Source organism: Mastigoproctus giganteus, chromosome 3 (genome assembly GCF_048544385.1).
Source record: "Mastigoproctus giganteus isolate SK-2022 chromosome 3, ASM4854438v1, whole genome shotgun sequence".
In the NCBI taxonomy this organism is placed as follows: Eukaryota; Metazoa; Arthropoda; class Arachnida; order Uropygi; family Thelyphonidae; genus Mastigoproctus; species Mastigoproctus giganteus.
Window position 1 is genome coordinate 131445989 of NC_143577.1, and position 20293 is coordinate 131466281.

General features: G+C 39.4%; 1 protein-coding gene across 8 annotated transcripts in view; it reads left to right on the forward strand.

Annotated features, from left to right (window-relative positions):
• Positions 1-20293, forward strand: part of LOC150088273 (uncharacterized) — a 730398-nt gene that overhangs the window by 681499 nt on the left and 28606 nt on the right. For 7 of the 8 annotated variants that reach the window (XM_090369435.1, XM_090369433.1, XM_090369432.1 and 4 more), the window contains one exon: positions 1420-2802. The exons of the other annotated variant lie outside the window; for it this stretch is intronic. In XM_090369435.1, coding sequence (XP_090225561.1) covers positions 1420-2779 — 1360 coding nt within the window. In that variant the 3' untranslated portion in view covers positions 2780-2802. The remainder of the gene's footprint in view (positions 1-1419; positions 2803-20293) is intronic. 8 annotated transcript variants of the gene reach the window in all.

The following is a 20293-nucleotide window of genomic DNA, read 5'->3' on the forward strand; positions in this document are numbered from 1 at the left end:
ATCCCCGGAGCAATATGGCCTTAGTTGCTAATGCTCTTAAAAACCAAATGACAATAACAACAACTCTCACAAAAAGGTTTCTTCTGCTCCTATGCTTATCTTTGGTGACACTCCGATTTCTAGGCATAATGGTATATCTGTTTTAGGGATTACACTGACTTCTAATCTCTCTTGGCACAAGCACATTAGAAATATTTCTTCCTCTGCTTCTAAAAAACTTGGTTTTCTCTTTCACTCTCCGCGTTACTTTTCTTCTAAACAGCTGTTCACTCTGTTACAAATTGCAAATCCGCCCTACCATGGAATATTGTTGCAACATCTAGGGCGGTGCCCCCTAGATGTTGCAACATCTAGGGGGCAAACCTCTCTCTGACTTCTAGATTCCATTCAGAAGAGGGCAGTTAGGTTAATTAATGATTCATCTCTAACAGAGACTCTCCACTCACTGTCTCATAGACGTACTGTTTCTGTTGCATGCCTCTTCTACAAATACTTCCATGGGCACTGTTCTTCTCAGTTGGCTTCTATAATTCCCAATCTCTCTTTCGAAACAGTCCGAACACGTGCTGCCACCAGCCAACATCCATTTACTGTCCAACTTCAAACTGACAGAACCAACTTTTCCTCTTCCTTGTTTATTCAATCAACTGCCGCTTTCTGGAACAACCTTCCTTCATGTGTATTTCCTGAAAATTACAGTCTACAGAAGTTCAAGTCTAATATCAACAAATATCTTCTTTAGTCTTCTCAACCTCCAACCAAGCACGGTACTAAGTACCATACGTTCTAATATCTCTCATGTTTGGGGTTTTCATTAAAAAAAAAAAAAAAAAAAATGCACATGTTAGGTGGTTAAAAATACCGTATTTTACTTAACTTTTAATTTTTATAACTGGATGTATGATTCCACTTTATATTTTGTGTATATTCCACTTTTTATTTTGTGAAACTGCTGATTACCATGACCAGTGTTCATGCTAAGTCATATCTACCATACTTTGCAAAAGCAGTGTCAACTAAATGCGTATAAAATGTATTTTATACAAAAAAAATATATTCTCAAACTTTTAATGGTGACAAGTACAGTTTAGCTTGACCCAAAGTCTGGACGAATCGATGTGAGTGCCCAGTGGGCCACTTTGTTAAGCAGAACTGGTACTGTGAGATGAACCAAATTGAGAACCTAACCTCAACTCAACTTTTCTCTAAACCTTGAAGGTTTTCATAGTATAGTGGAGATCTGCTGGAGTGAAATCCTAATAGGTCTTTTGATTATTTAGTCTCAAAACAATTTTGCTAATTTTGGTATCAAAAGTTTGGAAAATCAATGAAAAAGGTATTACCATTTCTGTAAACATAAATTAAATTGTTAATAAACGTATTTGTTAATCTAAAATTATGCTTTTTTTTTTTTAATAGTCTTGGCTACTTGGACTGGTGGATTAGTCATCTTTGTACCTGTCAAAGCTTAATTTGTCATCATTATCATCCTACAGCCTTACTTAGCCTCCTTATTTTACCTGCAGCTTCCCACCTACGAGAGGAGCTTAAGTGTCTTGTTCGACCCTTGTGCTCTTTGCCATTTATTTTAGATATAACAATGGAAGCAAACCTTTATTTATTTCATGAAAAATCTGTGTTTGACAAGTTTTCAGTTCCTGAAAAATCTAATTTAAGTGGATTCCTATCTAGAGACTTTATTGAAGATATAGCTACCGATCCCAATGCTACTGATCATATGCATTCAGTATCAGATTCAGCAAAAGAGATTGATTTAAAAATGAAAAATGGAGAAAAGTCTGTTGCTAGTATAATGCCATCTACAATTTTATTAAATCAGCTAGATAATAGAAACAAAACAGCTGCTGATGTAGAGATTGAAGACCTGGAACTGGAATATCAAGAATCCCCATTATGGCCTGGAGTGACGATATATCCTTTTTCTCATGGGAGAACCTGTGAACAAGGAGCAGACACTGTTAAGAACTTGAAGCTTAATGGTGAGTTGCCATTTATGAAATCATCACATTTCCATTGTGAAGTTCAGTTGCAAAATTCAGAAGTATCTCACAACTGTAAACAACCAGGTAGTGCTCATAAGGGAGAAAATGAAAAAGACAAATTGAATGTGCCTGAAGTTTCTTTATATTCTAGCACAGATAGTGGTTGTAGTTCACAAGCTGAGCATATGCAGTCATCTCCACAGCCTTCTCAGATTTCTGGGAAGGTGGCCAAGAAACCCAATAGTGAAGGACAGCAATTTCAGAAATTAAGGCAGAAATGGGAACAGATAACTTCTGGACCTGAATCCTCCACTGAGACAAGTAACACACCTCCTTGTTATACCAGTGCTAGTCGGCCTCCTTTACCAAGTCGTAGCCGAATGAAAGAGTTTCATAGACCTCCAGGGAAGTCTCTTAGTCCTCCTGTATCACGGATGCCCCAGCTTGTACATAGCAGGAGAAGCAGCGTTGGTAATCGCACTTTAAGTAGGGACGCATCACATTCACCAGCTTGTAGAAGACTCCCAGCTTCTGCACAGACTTTTTCAATTAATAATGGAAGTAATGAATCTAGCAAAATAGAAAATAGACATCAAACACCAGAGATTAGTATTTGTAGAGCATCACAAAGGCCAAATTTACCAAAGAAACCAAAGAATACTTTTTCCTCTGCTGGAGTTGCAAAGTCTCTCACACGTAGATCTTTAATACCTGTTCACAGAATAGGACTTCGTACCAGATCGAACAGTAGAGAAAATAATAAAGCCGGTGTATAACTGAGAATTTGATGTTGATAAAGGTAAGCTTTTATGATAATTGGAATTCATACTCTCTCTCTCTCGCTCTCTCGTAATTACAAAAATAATATATCAGTGCCCCACATCTGCTGTCTGAGTAAAGCACAGATGTGGTATGCTGCTTTTTTTCAGCCATCTGTTTGTGTAAATGAATAAAAATAAAATAAAAAGAGTCATGTTCTCAATTACAGTATTTTCCCTAGCCACATTGCAAAAATTTTAACATTGTAGATACAGTCAAACTTGGTTATAACAATCATAAAGGGACCGACAAAATTTGCTTGTTATAACCGTTACTCACTATGTTAGTGATGAGTTAAATCTGCCTCCTATGTTTTTAAATTCTCAATAACTTGATAAAAATATAATTCAAAAACCAAAAGAAATAATTGAGAGAAAAAAATAATACAGTATTAGTATATACCTGCATATTATTTGTGTAGTGAACCATTAAAGCAGTACTTCATCGGCATTTGTAAACTTGCAATTTCTTTTTCTTTTTTTTTTTTTTGTTTTTTGTTTTATCGGTTATGTTCTTTTCCAGTGCCAATATGTAAACATTTGTTCTTCCACATTGTCATTGCTGTTGAAGAGGACAAAAACTTTTTACACACTTCAACACTTTTTGCACCACCTTCTAACTCACAAATAATTTTTACTTTTTCACGAATCGAGAGAGAATTTCTTTTGTTAGTAGACATGTTTACAAAGGAAGGGTTTGTTTCTAACTGATTTTATTTAAAATGGCAGTAAAGTGATCTGCATACTAAGTTCTTAGAAGTTTCAAAATGCATACTAAGTTCTTGGACGTCCTGTTGACAAAATTCTTAGAAGTCCCGTATTAAAATTATGGTTCAGTGAATACAACACAATCTGTAAATAGAGTAGTGCAACAAGCAGAACGCCAATGCACTATTGTATAGCCCCTGTCCCCAAAAGGAAAAGGTCATAAACCGGCCACTAATTCGATGTGATGCAGGTGGTCATAAAAGCTGTCACCCTTTTCATTTTTGTCTATTCCAAGAATTGGGTTTTTTCGACCCCGAGCAATTAAGAATGTTTGCATAGTTACCAAAATTTGTACCATATATCCATGTAGTACTCATTATAACAGTGAGCGATTGCATAGGAATATGCGTAAATTAAAATCATTATGGCTTTTTGTTCGTTACAACCATGATCTTGTTATTTCCGTGCTCGTTATAACCAAGTTCGACTGTAGTTCATAAATAAATAGTATAAAATTTAATGTTTATGAACTCCACTCCCCTCTATGGTTATAATACTGTATGTTAAAGTTGCAAATCTAAAATACAGACGATGGATTGAAATTAAAACATATATAAAAACATCACAGTTAAAGGAGTATACTTTTTTCTCCATTTATCAAATTAAAAAAGTGTATATCATGTGCAATGATGTGTAATGTAAATTTAAATACTAATTAAAACTAGGGTTAGTGTGTACTTAACTGTAGCATTTATGGTTTGTGTTCTTTTTCTCACACACACTTTCATTCATTCTTCTAGCTCTCTTGCTTTCTGCTTGCTTCTCTCTTGCTTCGACTCCTGCTTTCTGCACTACACTCTCTGGGCACCTCAACTTACTGTTGTTATTCTTCAGTTGTGGGGTAGGCCTAGCAGCCGCAAGTTTTTTGCAGGCCAAGTGAGAATGCAGTGATAGTGTTTATGTGGTTAGTAAATGTTTGTTAGTATATATAAAGTAGTGTAAGTTATTTTTAACTTTGTATTCTTTCGGCCAATTACATCTGCTCTTAATATAATTTTAAGTATTTTTCACCAACTGTATGTTGAAATGACAAAATAAAATGAAAGCCAAAATTTTGATAACTTTATAATTAAGCTTACAATAAATTACTATTTACAGTGAATATAAAACAAACAATTAAAATATCATAAAATACAATAAAATATACCAGGTTAAAAGTGATAAAATATCTGAAGCTTTCGAAGGCTCCGCCTTCTTTCTCAACAGTACGCTTTTCTACTTTACAGTGCACCTTTAAATACCTGCAGGTTCACGGCACATGTCACGTGATTTGATGGCACGTGCACTGTTCTCGTGTGTGTCAGAACCGGAAGTGGCTCGGGAGCACGTCAGGTGGAATCGTTCATCCCCTCTAAGGATCACTGCCTCAAAGAGGGGATGGATACGCATACCCCTGTCTCTATTAATATTTTTCTCAATGGAACTAATCCGCAAGCTCTTGAGCCACTTGTGCAGATTCCCTATTATCCGGGTTTAACCAAGCTATACGCTCGGTTAAACCTGAATAATAGGGAATGTATGTGGTGGTTATCGGCGTAAAAGACTCGCCTCTCCTCTGTTCTCTAATATATTTCTCTATGATCCTCTGGGGGTAGCCACACTTCAGGAGATCTGCCGCGAGCGATCACGGCGGATCTCCTGAAGCTCGGGTTTTGCGAAACTACCAGAACGTGCTGTGTGCAGCTTCCAGGTCAGAAGCTGCACACAGTCGTGTCACAGGTGAAAGACCCCATTTCAAACGAAAATACAAGTGGGGTCGTTTATAGCATTAAGTGCCCGGATTGTTGGGAATGTTATGTGGAGGAAACAAAGCGGCGTCTCGAGGGTCGTCTGGGGGAGCACACAAAGGCGATAAGGAATGCGAGCTACGGAAAATCCGCTGTGGCCGAACACTTTTGGGAGAAGGAGCACCATATCTCCCCAGACGAAGCAGTTATCATTGACTGGGCGCATAGGTTTTGGGACCGCAAGTGGCTCGAGAGATTGCAGATTAGTTCCATCGAGAACAATATTAATAGAGACAGGGGTATGTGAATCCATCCCCTCTTTGAGGCAGTGATCCGTAGAGGGGATGAACGATTCCATCTGACGCGCTCCCGAGCCACTTTCGGTTCTGACACGCACGAGAACAGCGCGCGTGCCGTCAAATCACGTGACGTGCCGTGAACCTGTGGGTATTTAAAATTGCACTGTAAAGTAAAAAAGCATACTGTTGAGAAAGAAGGCGGAGCCTTCGAAAGCTTCAGATATTTTATCACTTTTAACCTGGTATATTTTATTGTATTTTATGATACTTTATTTGTTTTACAGATATTTTATCACTTTTAACCTGGTATATTTTATTGTATTTTATGATATTTTAATTGTTTGTTTTATATTCACTGTAAATAGTAATTTATTGTAAGCTTAATTATAAAGTTATCAAAATTGTGGCTTTCATTTTATTTTGTCATTTCAACATACGGTTGGTGAAAAATACTTAAAATTATATTATGAATATACCCAACCCCAGAGGCTTACTTGGAGAAATACATCTGCCCTTCCACTCATTCCCATTCACTCTCTTTCCCTCATGCTAGATCACTCTTTCTTTCACCAAAACTGCCATTTATTCAGTGCCCAACCTATTCATTCTTTCATTCTATATTGCATCCCCTTGCTACCAGCTTACTGATATTTTTCAGCTAATCTGCTTCCCTGGCTTCCTGTATATCTTCCTCCCCTATATAGTTACTTATTTGGTGTGGGGCCCCACATGGCAGGTAGTCCTGGGGGAGTTTTGTCATGTCAGGTTTCTGTGTGGGCACAGAATACTGCTATCCTGACAGTTTTTAAATCATTGTCTGGGTGTGGTGGGAAGCTTGAGCAATTTTAACTATTGATTATTGTTTAATTGGTGGTGGGCTGAATTGCCATTATTTGGATCGTTCTGCGCATTTCGAATACTTTCTGTGTGAAAGATGTAAAGGCTTTATAATTTTCCTCTTCTGTGATGAACAGATGTTCTTCTCCCCTGGGAAGGGGGCCAATCTGTGCTATTAGCTCTGTTCTGGGGAAGACTGGGCACATATAGAATGTGTGCCCAGTCTTCATTCTCGCCACAGGTGCAGTTTGGGTCATCAGTCAGCCCTAAGGAGGTTAGTTTCGCCTTTAGGGAGCCGTGACCTGTCAGTATAAATGTAAAAAGTCCAGGGGCATACCACTTAGGTGGCTTTGGGTTAACCATTGACACCCGTGGCAGAAACCATTTGGTTTTTATATATATATATGTTTTATTTATATTTATATATTTATAAAATATAAATATATTATATTTATATTTTTTCAAAGTGGGAGCAGGAAACCAGACCTCTGGTTTCCTGCTCCCACTTTGTTTGCCATAGCTCCAGGAGCTTTGTGGCTATTCTTTTTTTTTTTTATCAGCATTGAAGATGTTGGTTGTATCAAGGGATATCCCCAGAAATTCTGTCAGTATGCCCTTTTTAAATCTTATAATATAAGCCTCTTTTGCCTACTTCCAGATAAAGTGGGAGAGCTCCGGCCAGCAGCTGTAGCGCAGGTGTGCTTACTGTGCGACATGTTCTGGTAATAGCGAGAAGTATTGTCCTTTGTATCGATTCTAATTTATTCCTATTTCTTACTATGGCCGAGCGAGTGAACCACGCACCGGCTCCATAGGTGATAACAGGTAGGAACATTGCATGGTATGTGATTGCCAAGGTCTTTCTTTTGAGTCCCCAGTCTGCTCGACTGATCCTGGGAATCACACCTTCATAATTTCTCATTTTCTTCGCCAAGTAGATCAGACGGGGGTAAAAAGTTAATTTTAGATCAAAGACCAGTCCAAGATATTTTAGTTCTGTTACCATTTTTATAGTGGTTGTGTTAATTTTGATTTGTGCATATCTTGTTATGTCCAAATTGCCTTTTAGAAGTATTTGTTTGGTTTTTTTCAGGCGATATTTTGAACATGTGCATTTGTGCCCACTCCTGCAGCTGCAAGAAGGCAGCATTTGATCTTTGCTCTACAAGCACTTGCGTGTTACCTTTTACACGCGATTAATTCTCAAAAAAAACTTCTACAAGCGTGTTACCTTTTACAAGGAAAATCATGTCATCTGCAAAGACCAGGCCTTCCATGGCGCCCAGATCCAAGGCCAGAAATTCATCCAGATGAAAGGGCCAAGGATTGAACCCTGCGGGCAGCCTTTATTCACAGGGCATGTCAATTCCTGGAACATTGTGCATACTGAGACACTTCTGTCTGTAAGCTAGCTGTTTATTACCTTATACAGGTTTTGTGGGACATTTGCCTGGCTGAGTTTCCTAAGGACACTAGGCCACCAGACTGAGTCAAATGCCCCTGCAAAGTCAATGAAGATTGCCAGCATATATTTCTCCTCTGTGTTTTTAACTGTTGTCAGTAGGCGGTGCATTGCATCCTCTGTCGAGTTTCCCTGCTTAAAACCATGCTGATTGTTGTATTTTTAAACCTGCTTCTATGTAATATTAGTCTTTCATATATTTTCCCTAGTACAGGGAGTAGGGCTATTGGTCTATATGATTTGGGATCAGTAGGGAGTTTTTCAGGGTTTTTGAGAATTAATCTTAACACTGCTTTTTTCCATATTTTTGGGAATATACCTTTTGTCATACAGTTATTATATAGTGCTTTTAATTTGTCTGGTGCTATTTCCGCTAATTTTTTGATAATCTCAACCTCTGAGAGGTTGATGAATTTGATGAATTGATGAATTTGAGGTATTGCTCAAAACATCAAAGGCAGATATTGTTGGGATATCAGAGACGTGGTGTCACACAGATATAAGGGATGCAGAACTGCAATTTGGGGAGTACAACGTCTACAGAAAGGATAGACAGGATAGGAAGGGGGGAGGGGTTATGCTATTAGTTAAGAAACACATAAAAACCAAGGAAGTGAAGCCAGTCGACATCGCTGGACAGTGCAGTGTTGAGTCAGTTTGGTGTGACATAAGCATTGGGAGATCAAAATTGAGAGTAGGAGTGTGCTATAGGCCTAATGACTCTGATGAGTATAATAAGGAACTGTACAGGGAAATAGAGTGGGCCAGTAAATCAGAGAGTCTTATAATGGGAGATTTTAATTTCCCAGATATTGACTGGAATTTGGGGGCTGGTTACTCACACACTAGCAGGGCTTTTGTGGATTTATTGGATGGTTGTTTTCTACATCACCATGTTCTGGAGGCAACTAGAGGGAGTAATACTCTTGATTTGATTATCAGCAGTGATTCTTCATGCATTAAGAATCTGCAGATAAATGAACCACTAGGTGGCAGTGATCACAGTGTGCTGAAGTGGGATTTACTCAAAGAGGTAACTACCATTATGGGTAAAGGGAAGGGTTATTGCTTCCGTAAAGGCGACTACGATGGACTGAGACAGTATTTAAATTCTATACAGTGGGACCAACTGATGATGTTACCAACAGCAAATTCAAAATGGGAAGCATTCAAAGAACTTATCTTGGAAGCTACTAGGCTTTACATACCAACTAAGAAATATTGTTCAAGGTTTAGGCCAAAATGGATGTCAGATGAACTAATGAGGCATATGGCAGAGAAGAAAAATGCATGGGATACTTGCAAATTAACACATGACACAGAAGCCTATGATAGATACAAGTTGATATGCAACCAAGTTACAAAGGAGGTTAGGCACGTGAAGGCAGATTACGAGAAATCCTTGGCAAGGGATGCAAAGAAAAACAGCAAAGAGTTCTTTACTTATGTAAACTCTAGAAGGAAGGGGATGAATCAGATTGGTCCACTTGATATTGATGGGTCAAGTGTTGATGATCCTGCTCAGGTAGCTAACAAACTAAATGAATATTTTGCATCGACATTCACACATGAGGAGTTATTCAGCAAGGGGAATGCCAGAGGTGTATTCAACTCTAGCAGTAAGCTACAGAATCTTGAAATAACTGGGAGTAAAGTGGAGGAGAAACTGTTTAAGATAAACACAAGAAAGGCACCCGGTATGGATGGGATCTATCCAGTTATATTAAAGGAAGCAGCAAAGGAAGTAAGCAAACCCTTAGCCATAATTATGAGAGCTTCCTTGGACTCAGGGGAGGTACCCATAGACTGGAAATGTGCAAATGTGACCCCAATTCACAAAGGAGGATCAAAGGCTGACACAAGTAATTATAGACCCGTGAGCTTAACTTCTGTTCCAGGAAGATTAATGGAGGCACTGGTTAAAGAAGCAGTGCAGGATCATTTAGACAAGACTTCAGTTATAGCTCAGACACAGCATGGTTTTGTTAAGGGGAAGTCTTGCCTGACCAACTTGATTGGATACTGTGATGCAGTCACAAAAGAACTGGATGCAGGGAATAACTTTGATATTATATACTTGGATCTTAGAAAGGCTTTTGATACTGTTGCACATGGAAGACTGCTACACAAATTGGAGCAGTGTGACATTGGAGGCAAATGGCTGCTATGGATAAAGGGGTGGTTGAGGGGGAGAAGACAGAGAGTGGTAATCAATGGACATTGCTCATCGTGGACTAATGTTATTAGTGGAGTCCCTCAGGGCTCAGTGTTGGGTCCATTTGCAGACGATACAAAGGTTGGCAGGGTTGTCAAGGACACTACTGACACTATGCTGCTGCAACAGGATCTGGAAAGGTTGAGCAGATGGGCTGAGAGGTGGCAAATGAAGTTTAATATTGACAAATGTAAAGTACTACACATGGGAAACAGCAACCCCAGAGCAACGTATCAACTCTGTGGTACTACACTGACAGTGGTAGAGAATAAAAGGGACTTGGGGGTGGTTGTGCAGACAGATATGAAGTTCTCTGAGCAGTGCAGATGGGCTGCAAGAGTAGCTCATGGAGTATTGTCAATGATATACAGGAATTTTTCCAGCAGGGATAAGGAGGTGATTATTCCATTGTATAAGGCATATTTTGGGCCACACCTAGAGTACTGTATACAGGTCTGGAGGCCTCATTTCAAGAAGGATGTAGAGATGCTGGAACGAGTACAGAGAAGGGCAACAAGATTAGTGAATGGAACAAATGGGTGCTCTTACGAAGAAAGGCTTAAGTTTTGCAAATTACAGTGTCTGGAGACTAGGCACCAGCGAGGTGATCTGATAGAGGTGTATAAAGCCTTGAATGGTTTGAGCATGCTCAATGCTGATGGGATTCTTCCTCTAGCTCAGAAAAATCACCGAGAGGGCATAAATTCAAATTGAGGAAAGACAGATGTAGGATAGACGTGCGGAAATTTGCCTTTAGCCAGCGGGTGGTTGGTTGGTGGAACAGACTTCCATTCCTTGTGGTGGAGGTTGATGGCCTGAATAAGTTTAAGGCTCGGCTGGACAGGTATTTTGAACGAACAGAGGGGTGAAGTGGGTTTTTTTTTTTTTTTTGGCTGATGCTGCATAAGCTTGCTTTCTTGCATCAAATGCCTCTACTAATGCTAATGCTAAAACTTGGGCATTTATTGTTTTTGGTTTTAGGTAATGCTATTTCTAAGTCTTGTATAGTGAACAGAGGTTCAATATTGGCGTTGTCATATTCAGTGTTTTCTTTTATAATATCCAGCTGGGTGGGGGAAAGATCCCCAGTTTCAGTTTGAATAATACTGTCTTGGATGTTATTTACGGAGTCCTCCCAACACAGAGTTGGGGTTCCATCTGGTTTGACAGTAGTTTCTAGGACATCTCCTCTTGGCAGCTTGTTGGTCACTATTCTGTAGACAACTCTCCAAGGGTTATTGTTTGTAGTGGTTTCCACCAAGTGCCTCCAGCATTCCTTTTTCTTGTCTCTTATGAGGGCTGTATAGTGATTCCTGAGAGTTCTGTAAGAATGCCTCAGTGCATCCACCTCATTTTGTGGCCAATATGTTCTGGCTGTTTGAAAATTTCTCCTCGCCTGGTGCACCCTTCTCCAGGGGCACCACCAGGGGACTGCCTGCTTCCTCAGTTTTTTTCCGTGGGAAAGACAGGTCTGCTGTTTTTGTTAAAATGTTTGTCATAGTCAGTGCTTGATTGTCCAGGCTACAGTTGCTTGATCTAGACCACTCATTTTCCTATTTTTGCAGCTGAGCTGCTGTATGTTCTGCAAAAAAAATTCTGCCAGTTTGCCTTTTTAAGGTTATACCTTTTGGTATTCAACAAGGAGTGTTGGGGTGTTTGTAATTGCCTGTTTAGTTTGAAGGTGATGACTCTATGATCCAGTGTGGTCCAGACTGGCTGGATACACCACTCTGTAATTTTATAAGCTATTGAATTGGTGGCAAGAGTAACATCAATGTCACTCTCCCCCATGGTACCGCTAAAAGTTGGGAGGTTATTTGGTTGGTTTAGCACTTGAAAGGGTGAGGTGGCTATATAGTCTGAAAGTATCTGGCCATTGCGTGTGCCTGTTCTCTCTTCTGTATGGCTATGCCGTAAGACTGATCGGCAGTTGACATCAGCACACACTATGATATTTGCAGTAGGTAACAAGTCTATGACTGCTTGTAGGTATTCAATAGCTGGATTTATATCTTCACCTGGTCTAGAATATAGTGAAATAATGTAAAACTGTCCTACAGCAATGGTGATATGGGCACACACTGCCACTGGAGAGCAGAGGTGACCCACCTTTGTGACTGTAAGGTCAGTATTTTTAACTACTATTGCTGTAGAAGTGACACCTGAGGTGTATTCTATTATTTTATATCCCCTTGGGTATCTTTGAACCCTACCCATATGTGTGTAGGGCTCTTGGAGTACCAAGATATCTATATTATTTTCTTCCAATTTGAGTTTGATCTGATCTACAACGGCTCTTGTTCTTTGAGCATTCAATTGGACAAGATTTAGAGCCCTAGTCACATTTATGTTTTCAATCTAGTTCATAGTGGGTCCTATAAGTTTTACCATTTTTTTTTTTTATAACAGGGGCATTTATCATCCCTGATACTATGTGCATAGTCAGTCAGCCGTGCTACTTTACAGGTAGCACATTTTGGCTCCTGATTTTTATTTTGGCAGTTCTTGTAATCGTGGCCAGTGACTGCACAGTGGCCACAGACAGGGGAATTCTGACTGCAGTCTCTGGCAGTATGGCCATATTTATGACAGTTAAAGCACTTCTGTACAGGAAAGAATTCCTTGAATTTATGGCTGGTGCAGCCAGGGTAGACTCTTTGCTGTCCTTGTAAGTTTTTCCAAATTCTGGGTGACACTTCCACAATGACATTGAATTGCCCATTTCTTTTGTTTTTTGTCCCTCTTTTTAGAAGAAATTCTTTGGCAAACTCGTCCAGTTCCAATATATTGATAAAGTTTTTGTTGTAGAAATCCAACATAAGATCTCTTTCCAGAGTTGTCTCAGGGATGTCAAATATAATAATTTTGGGGTTCCTGCCCCTTGGCTTTTCTGTTTGCAGTCCCAGTTTTACTACCTCTGGGTTGATTTCAATCTTTTTAACATCCTTTTTATTTGTTACTTCAATTAAAACTCCATTATCTTTTATTTTTCTCATGTTATTCACTTTTATTTTAGCCTTATATTTGTTTCTTTTGCCTTTGGTATTTCCTTAATCTTACTGTTGGTTTGTTTAGTTTGTGATGAATCTGCTTTGGTGGCCCTTGCTACTTTGGATGTAAGAAAAGTATTTATTTCTTTATAATTATTCTTCTCTTCAGTCACTGTTTCTACTTTTGCTTTCAATACTTTGTTTTCTGTATTAAGTTCAACCACTCTGTTCCAAAACAGACCAGCAGTTCACTATCTGCAATCTTGTTGCAGATGTAATCCTATTTGTCTGTTTATAAAGAAACTCTTCTAGGAACTGTTTCATTTCTTTAATTTGTCCTATGGGATCCTCTGTTTGATTTATAAGCTGAAATTTCCTCTCCTCCTCTGTTTTTGTTACTTGTGGCTCTAAATTATCATTCTCCTTTTTATCTGTATTTTCTACCTGGTTTTTGTCTTTTCTATCCTGTTTTACACTAAGGTGGCAAGATTCTAAGTCTTTGTTTGTAATTTCTTCATTGTTTAGTACCTCTATCCCACAATCAGGCAGGCACATCAAGTCAGGATCACGATCGATATTTTTAGATTTTTCAGTTTTTTTTCCCTTGAGATTTGGTCTTTGCCAGTCATTTTGCTGTTATTATAACGTTCCTTATATCCAGGGGGAGTAATTCAAGGTATATTTTATCATCGTAGGCCTATTAAAATCCAAGATGCAACATTTTGCAGTTTTGGCGGGAAAACCGTCACACACAAAGAAAGATACTCTTATATGCAAGAATATGTTTAATCTAAGTGAAATTCACATTTCCCCCTACAAATAACGTGTATCCAGCTAATTTGATAGACAAATTTATCCCAATTTTTGGAATTTTGAGGTGTTGCAATATTGAAATCGGCAATAGTAGGATCGCTACTGCTAACACTGTAACAATCGTACTGCACGTAAACACGTTCAAAAAACCAATAATAGCTAAGAACAACTATAACTAACAAGCTTGCCTGAATAATTCTAGTTGTTTTCATCTGTACACAACATGAAGAATTCAAGTTCTATGGTTTTTGAAGCCAGAAAATCCAAGAAATCCTCCCTGTTGCCTTTGGTCACTATCCACCTCTTACATCAAGTGGAGCTTCTTGCAGATGCATCCGTTCACCTCCGCAATCACAGTGCCCTCTCTCCATTTGCTGCTAGATTGTGGGATAATAATCTACCAAAAAATTAGTGAGGGTAACTGCACTTAATAAACCTGCCCTTAGAAATCTCATGATCCCCCTTTCTAACCAGTGTCTCCATACCAGTTGAATAGAGTATTAACACTACTGTGTGTGTGTGTGTGTGTGTGTGTGTGTGTGTGTGTGTGTGTGTGTGTGTGTGTGTGTGTGTGTGTGTGTGTAGTTGGTAAACTGGCCTGTGTACATGGGTTTTCTATAAACTCTGGTGGCTCAAAGCATGTTCTTATAATCCACAAATGGAGAGAGTATTCTCTGCCTCTGACACATTAGTAAATTGTATTGAAGCAGAGAAGTGAGTTGAGGTGAGATACTGGAGGAGCTGAACTTCAGAATCCCCAAAGGATGATCACAAAAATGTCAACACTTTATCAATGCTAGAATCTGATTGATACTGGCTAATCAGACTGGCTCTTCCAGTATCTCAACTCCCTCTGCTTTCATACAAATCACCATGAAGATGGAGGCAGAAGATACTTTATTTCTAGATATCATGTGTGGCATGTAGAAACATGTTTTATAACCACATGACACTGGCCTGCACACACAGAAAACTCATGTTTTTGCAGGCCATTTTACTAAATATAGATCTGTTTATGCTTTATTCAATTGGGCATGGACTCACTTTATTTCAGTTCAGTTAGGGATAGGAACCTTGAGATTTCTGGTGTAAGGGTAGATCGAAGTGTAGTTATCCTCCCCATGTTCTGGATAGCTATGAGTTTTTAGCCATATCTTGCAGACCATCCAGTTTGGCCTTCATGTAATAGCAATTTAATTTCAGTCACTTGAATTCCCCACTGTCTAATATTTCAAAACACCTTGCCAAGATTCTTTGGAATTATCACATTCAGTGTGTGCAACTCCCAGTAGGAAACTCCAGTACATTGTTTATAAAATCCTGCATTTCTTTATGAGAGGCATTTGAAAAGTATGAAGGGCTTATTTGGGCAGTCTAGTAACATGTTGCTTTTTTGGCATAGTTCCCCTTTGGAGTCAACAGACTTTGGCCACCGATGCGACAATGTGTTGATTCAAGCTGCGAAGAAAATTTTCTCTTGGGTCTCCAGGAATGCATCCACTGCAGCAGTGATGTCCTTGTTTGTGGAAAATGGATGCCAGACAAGTATTTTTTTTTTTTCAAATTAGGAAATAGGCGAAAGTCCAACAGTGCTAGACCTGATGAATGTGGAGGATTCATCAGGTCTAAGATGGTCCAAGATTTTAAAGCTGCACTCATGCAGTGCAGACAGCAATGACAGGCTTGTGAACAGGTGCATTATCCTTGCGGAACAAGATTCCTTTGCTGAGATTTCCTCGGTGTTTGTCTTTGATGTTTTCATGGCAATGCCTCACTAAGGCTGCGTAATATGCTCTTGTGACTGTCTGGCCTTTCTGAAGAAACACATCATCAGCATCCCAAAAAACCAGTGCCATCACCTAGCCAGTAGAAGGAATTGACTTGACTTTCTTTGGAGTGGGAGAAGAGCTTTGTTTATGGAGAAGAGCTTTGTTTTTTAGGCTGAAAGTGATGGACCCACATATCAAGCACAGTCACAAACCCTGCAAGGAAATTTACTAGAGCTACTTGAAAATTATGCAAATGTTCGCTTCACTTGACAACTCTTGTGCATTTTTTGATCTGCTGTCAACAACTTTGGGACCCATCATGCTGACACTGTTTTTATAGTGTCAGCACGATGGGTCCCTCTACTGTTCTGTGGTACACGTTCAGATGAGATGCCTAAGGTGCTGGCAACATTCCAAACTTTTGCTTATTGATCATGCACCACCAGAACACGCACTCTGTCAACAACTTCTGGAGTAATGAATGTTGCAGGTCTTCCACAGCTTGTCATCTTCCAGGCTCTCCCTCACTTCTTAACTCTGGAATAGAAAGGAACGTTTTCCCCAGTGTTGTAACCATATCTGCATGAATTGCCTTTGGTACTGGTCCCTTTTTTTCAAATATTGGATGACTGCATGGTAACTGATTTTGTGCATGTTTTCTCATTCACACAACTTTGTTGGCTTGGGGGCCTGTAATTAAAAAAAAAAAAAAAAAATGTTATTGAAACTGTGTGAAACTTCATGGGTTACTATTTGAAATATTATATATGAAGTACAGAAATTTTTAACACTTTACCACTACCGCTCTGGCCTCTGTTTCAACAAGGCGTAAGGTCTTGGACTTGCCAGTTGGGCCAGTCCAGGAGGTGGTCAGCAGGTGGTTTTTACTGGTAAGGTCAGCTGCATTCCAACAGGGCTTTTTCCCTTTGGTCCTGGGACAAGGTCAAGGCTTATTGGAATGTTGGTATGATGTTCTAAGTGAACTTGGCATCCCATTTGTGTACGCAGTGCCTACTAGTTTTCGAGTGGATTCCCCCTTGTGAGACTTTGTGGTGGGTGAAATACTTTGGGCATCAGAAATCTTATTTTACTCTTTTGAGTAATTTAAATCCCTCTTCTTCTTCTTCCTGGGTTCCAACAAGGCCCTACCTAATCAATCAGGCGGTTGAACAACATCTCTGCAAAAATACCCAGAAATGAAGATACACCACGAATATTGACACAAATTTTTCCTCATTCTCCATTCCACTGGAGAGCAGGCAATTGGAAAAACGTTACCCTTCTTCATCCAGAAAAGATTAGAAGGGTTGGCAGAATCTCCAAAATCTGTGAAGAGGCTGTGCTTATGAAGACCTTTTAGTTGAAGCGTTGTTTACCAAACATGCCCAACAAATTCTGTAAACCACATCGACAGAGGGAATAAAACTGAACTATTCACAAAGTGTTATATCAGAGTAGGATCTTCATGTCTCTGAAGAAGAGATCAGCCCTGAATTGGAAGGGTAAAGTGTGATCTTTCAACAGTATGGTCCACTCCATTTACATGCTACTTAATCACAAAAACCCATACAGAAGGACCAACCAATTGCTATTCCTATAGGGTGCCTCCGTAGCCAGGTGGGCGGGAGCAGCAGTGCAAAGCACACACACACACACACACGACTTGATTAGAGTGGGGCTTGAGCCCATGACCACCGCATATCCCCAGAGATTATTCTGGGGATATGCGGTGATATGGCCTTAGTTGCTAATGCTCCTAAAAAAAAAAAAAAAAAAACAGCTACTCCTATAGTAGCAGCTGATTGATCTAGGCCTCCTGATGCTACACTGATAACAAAAAGTAATAATAATGGAAGCATGTGCTGCAAAAAAGCAAGCGTATGAGTTTATGTAGCATCAGCCAAAAAAAAAAAACCAATTTTACATATCCATTCCCTCTAAAAGTTTGTCTAGTTCCACCTTGAATTTATGTAAACTGTCAGCTTCCATAATGACAGATGGAACTTTTCCAGCAGTTAGCCACCCATTGGATAAAGGCAAATTTCCGCACATCAATTCTACAACTGTCTTTCCTCAATTTGAATTTATGCCTTCTCAGGTTCATAATCGGAGCAAGCGGACGAATCCCGTCAGAATTCAGCATGCTCAACCCATTAAAAGCCTTATACACCTCAATCAGATCACTTTGCAAGTGCCTAGTTTCCATCCACTGCAATTTGCAGAACTTAAGCCTTTCTTGGTAAGAGGACCTCTTCGTTCCCCTCACCAACCTTGTTGCTCTTCTCTGTACATACTCAAGCTACTCTGTATTCTTCTTAAAATGTGACCTTGTGGCCTGACCATTGCCTTATACAGAGAAATAATCACCTCCTTTTACTTCGGTATTAAGCCTGATATACCTTCATCAATATCATTGATAAATATACAAAACAACAGTGGGCCCAACAGTGGGCCCTGGGGAACTCCACTAATAACATTAGTCCACAAAGAGCAGCATCCATTGATTACCACTCTGTCTTCTCCCACTCAACCACCCTTTTATCCATTGTAACAATTTACCCTTAATACCATACTTCTCCAATTTGTACAGTAGTCTTGATGTGCAACAGTGTCAGAAGCTTTCCTGAAATTCTAGTGCATGATATCAAAATTATTTTTTGCATCCAGTTCCTTTGTAACCATGTCGTAGTAGCCAATCAAATTTGTCAGACATGACTTTGCCTTAACAAACCCATGCTATTGTCTGAATTATTACTGAAGTCTTGTCTAGATGATCCAGCAATGCATCTCTAACCAGTGACTCCATTATATTTTTTGGGGCTCACATCTGGTGAGTATGGGCTTGGCACACCCAAGGTCTTCAGCTGGATATCATCATTCTTCTATTTCTTGGTGATTCCCTTCTACCTCTCTCTCTCTCACAGTAACTCGGGGAATTTTTTTTTGGCTGGTGCAGCATAAGCCTCAGGCTTCCTTGCTCCATGTAGCTAATATAAATAATAATAATAATAATATTTTCCCTGGAACAGAATTTAAGATAACTGGTTTGTAATTATTCATATCACCCTTAGATCCCCCTTTGTGAATTGGGGATACATTTGAATCTGCAGTTAAAGGAACCACTAGGTGGCAATGATGACAGTGTGCTGAAGTGGGATTTACTCAAAGAGGTAGCCGACCGGGTTAGGCAGGTGGGTAAAGTGTCTGCCTGGCAACCCAAAGGTCGCGGGTTCGAATCCCGCCTCGGGCTTGGATCAAAGTACTGCAAAAACCTTGGGAGGTGCACTATGGCCACAGAAGCCGATGCGCCAACAACTACCAAAAAAAAAAAAAAAAAAAAAAACTCAAAGAGGTAACTATCATCAGGGGTAAAAGGAAGAGTTTTTGCTTTCGTAAAGGTAACTACAGTGCTCTGAGACAGTATTTAAATTCTATACAGTGGGACCAACTGATGATGTTACCAACAGCAAATTCAAAATGGGAAGCATTCAAAGAATTAATCTTAGAAACTACTAGGCCAGCGGTTTTCAGCCGTGGTGCCGCAACAACATTCCAGGTGTGTCACGTAATTTGGGTTTAAGTTTTTAAATTTATATATTTATTTCATTATAAAAAGGGACATCCTTATTATTGTGCTCCCTAAACCACAATGACAGTATTTACCTATTCAATTGATCATTCTATTTACAATTCCAAAATAAAAAAATTACAAAAACATCACATTATAAAAGATAACAGCTTCATTACACACAATATTATGTTACGGTTAACTATTTATGCTCCCTTGTCAAGTAGCACTCGACATAACACAAAACCCATGCCTTAGGAATTATGTATCGAAATAAGCTCAACGGTATCATATATCATATTTTTTTAATATTAGTTCCACACAAACACAATCTGATCTAACAGGCAGAAAATTGAGTAGGGGTGCCACAAAATAAAATAAATTATTTAAGGGTGCCATTATTAAAAAAAAGGGTCGAATATCACTGAACTAGTGGAATAAATAAAATCTTGATTTCTTTCTTCATCTGATAATGAAAAACCACGATTACTACTGGTTGGGGAAGAGAAGTGGATTGCCACCGAAATCTGAAAAGCAGTTTAAGGGTGCCACGAATATAAAAAAGTTTGAGAAACATGGTACTAGGCTTTTTGTACCAAGTAAGAAATATGGATGTCAGATGAACTAACGAGACATGTGGCAGAGAAGAAAAATGCATGTGATACATATAAATTAACAGATGACGTGGAAGCCTATGATAGATATAAGTTGTTTGCTTGTTTGTGATTTGGGCGCCTCCGTAGCCAGGCGGGAAGGAGCAGCAGTGCGAAGCACACGCTTCTTGATTAGACCGGGGTTCGAGCCCGTCACCACCAAATACAGAGGATGCGGAAAGGTCAGGGAATGACCACCGCATATTCCCGGAGCAATATGGCCTTAGTTGCCAATGCTCCTAAAAAAAAAAAACCAAAAAATGTTTGTGATTTGGTATCCGCATCCTCCATATTTTGGTGGTCACAGGCTCGAACCCTGGTCTAATCGAGAAGCATGTGCTACGCACTGCCACTCCTGCCCACCTGGCTAC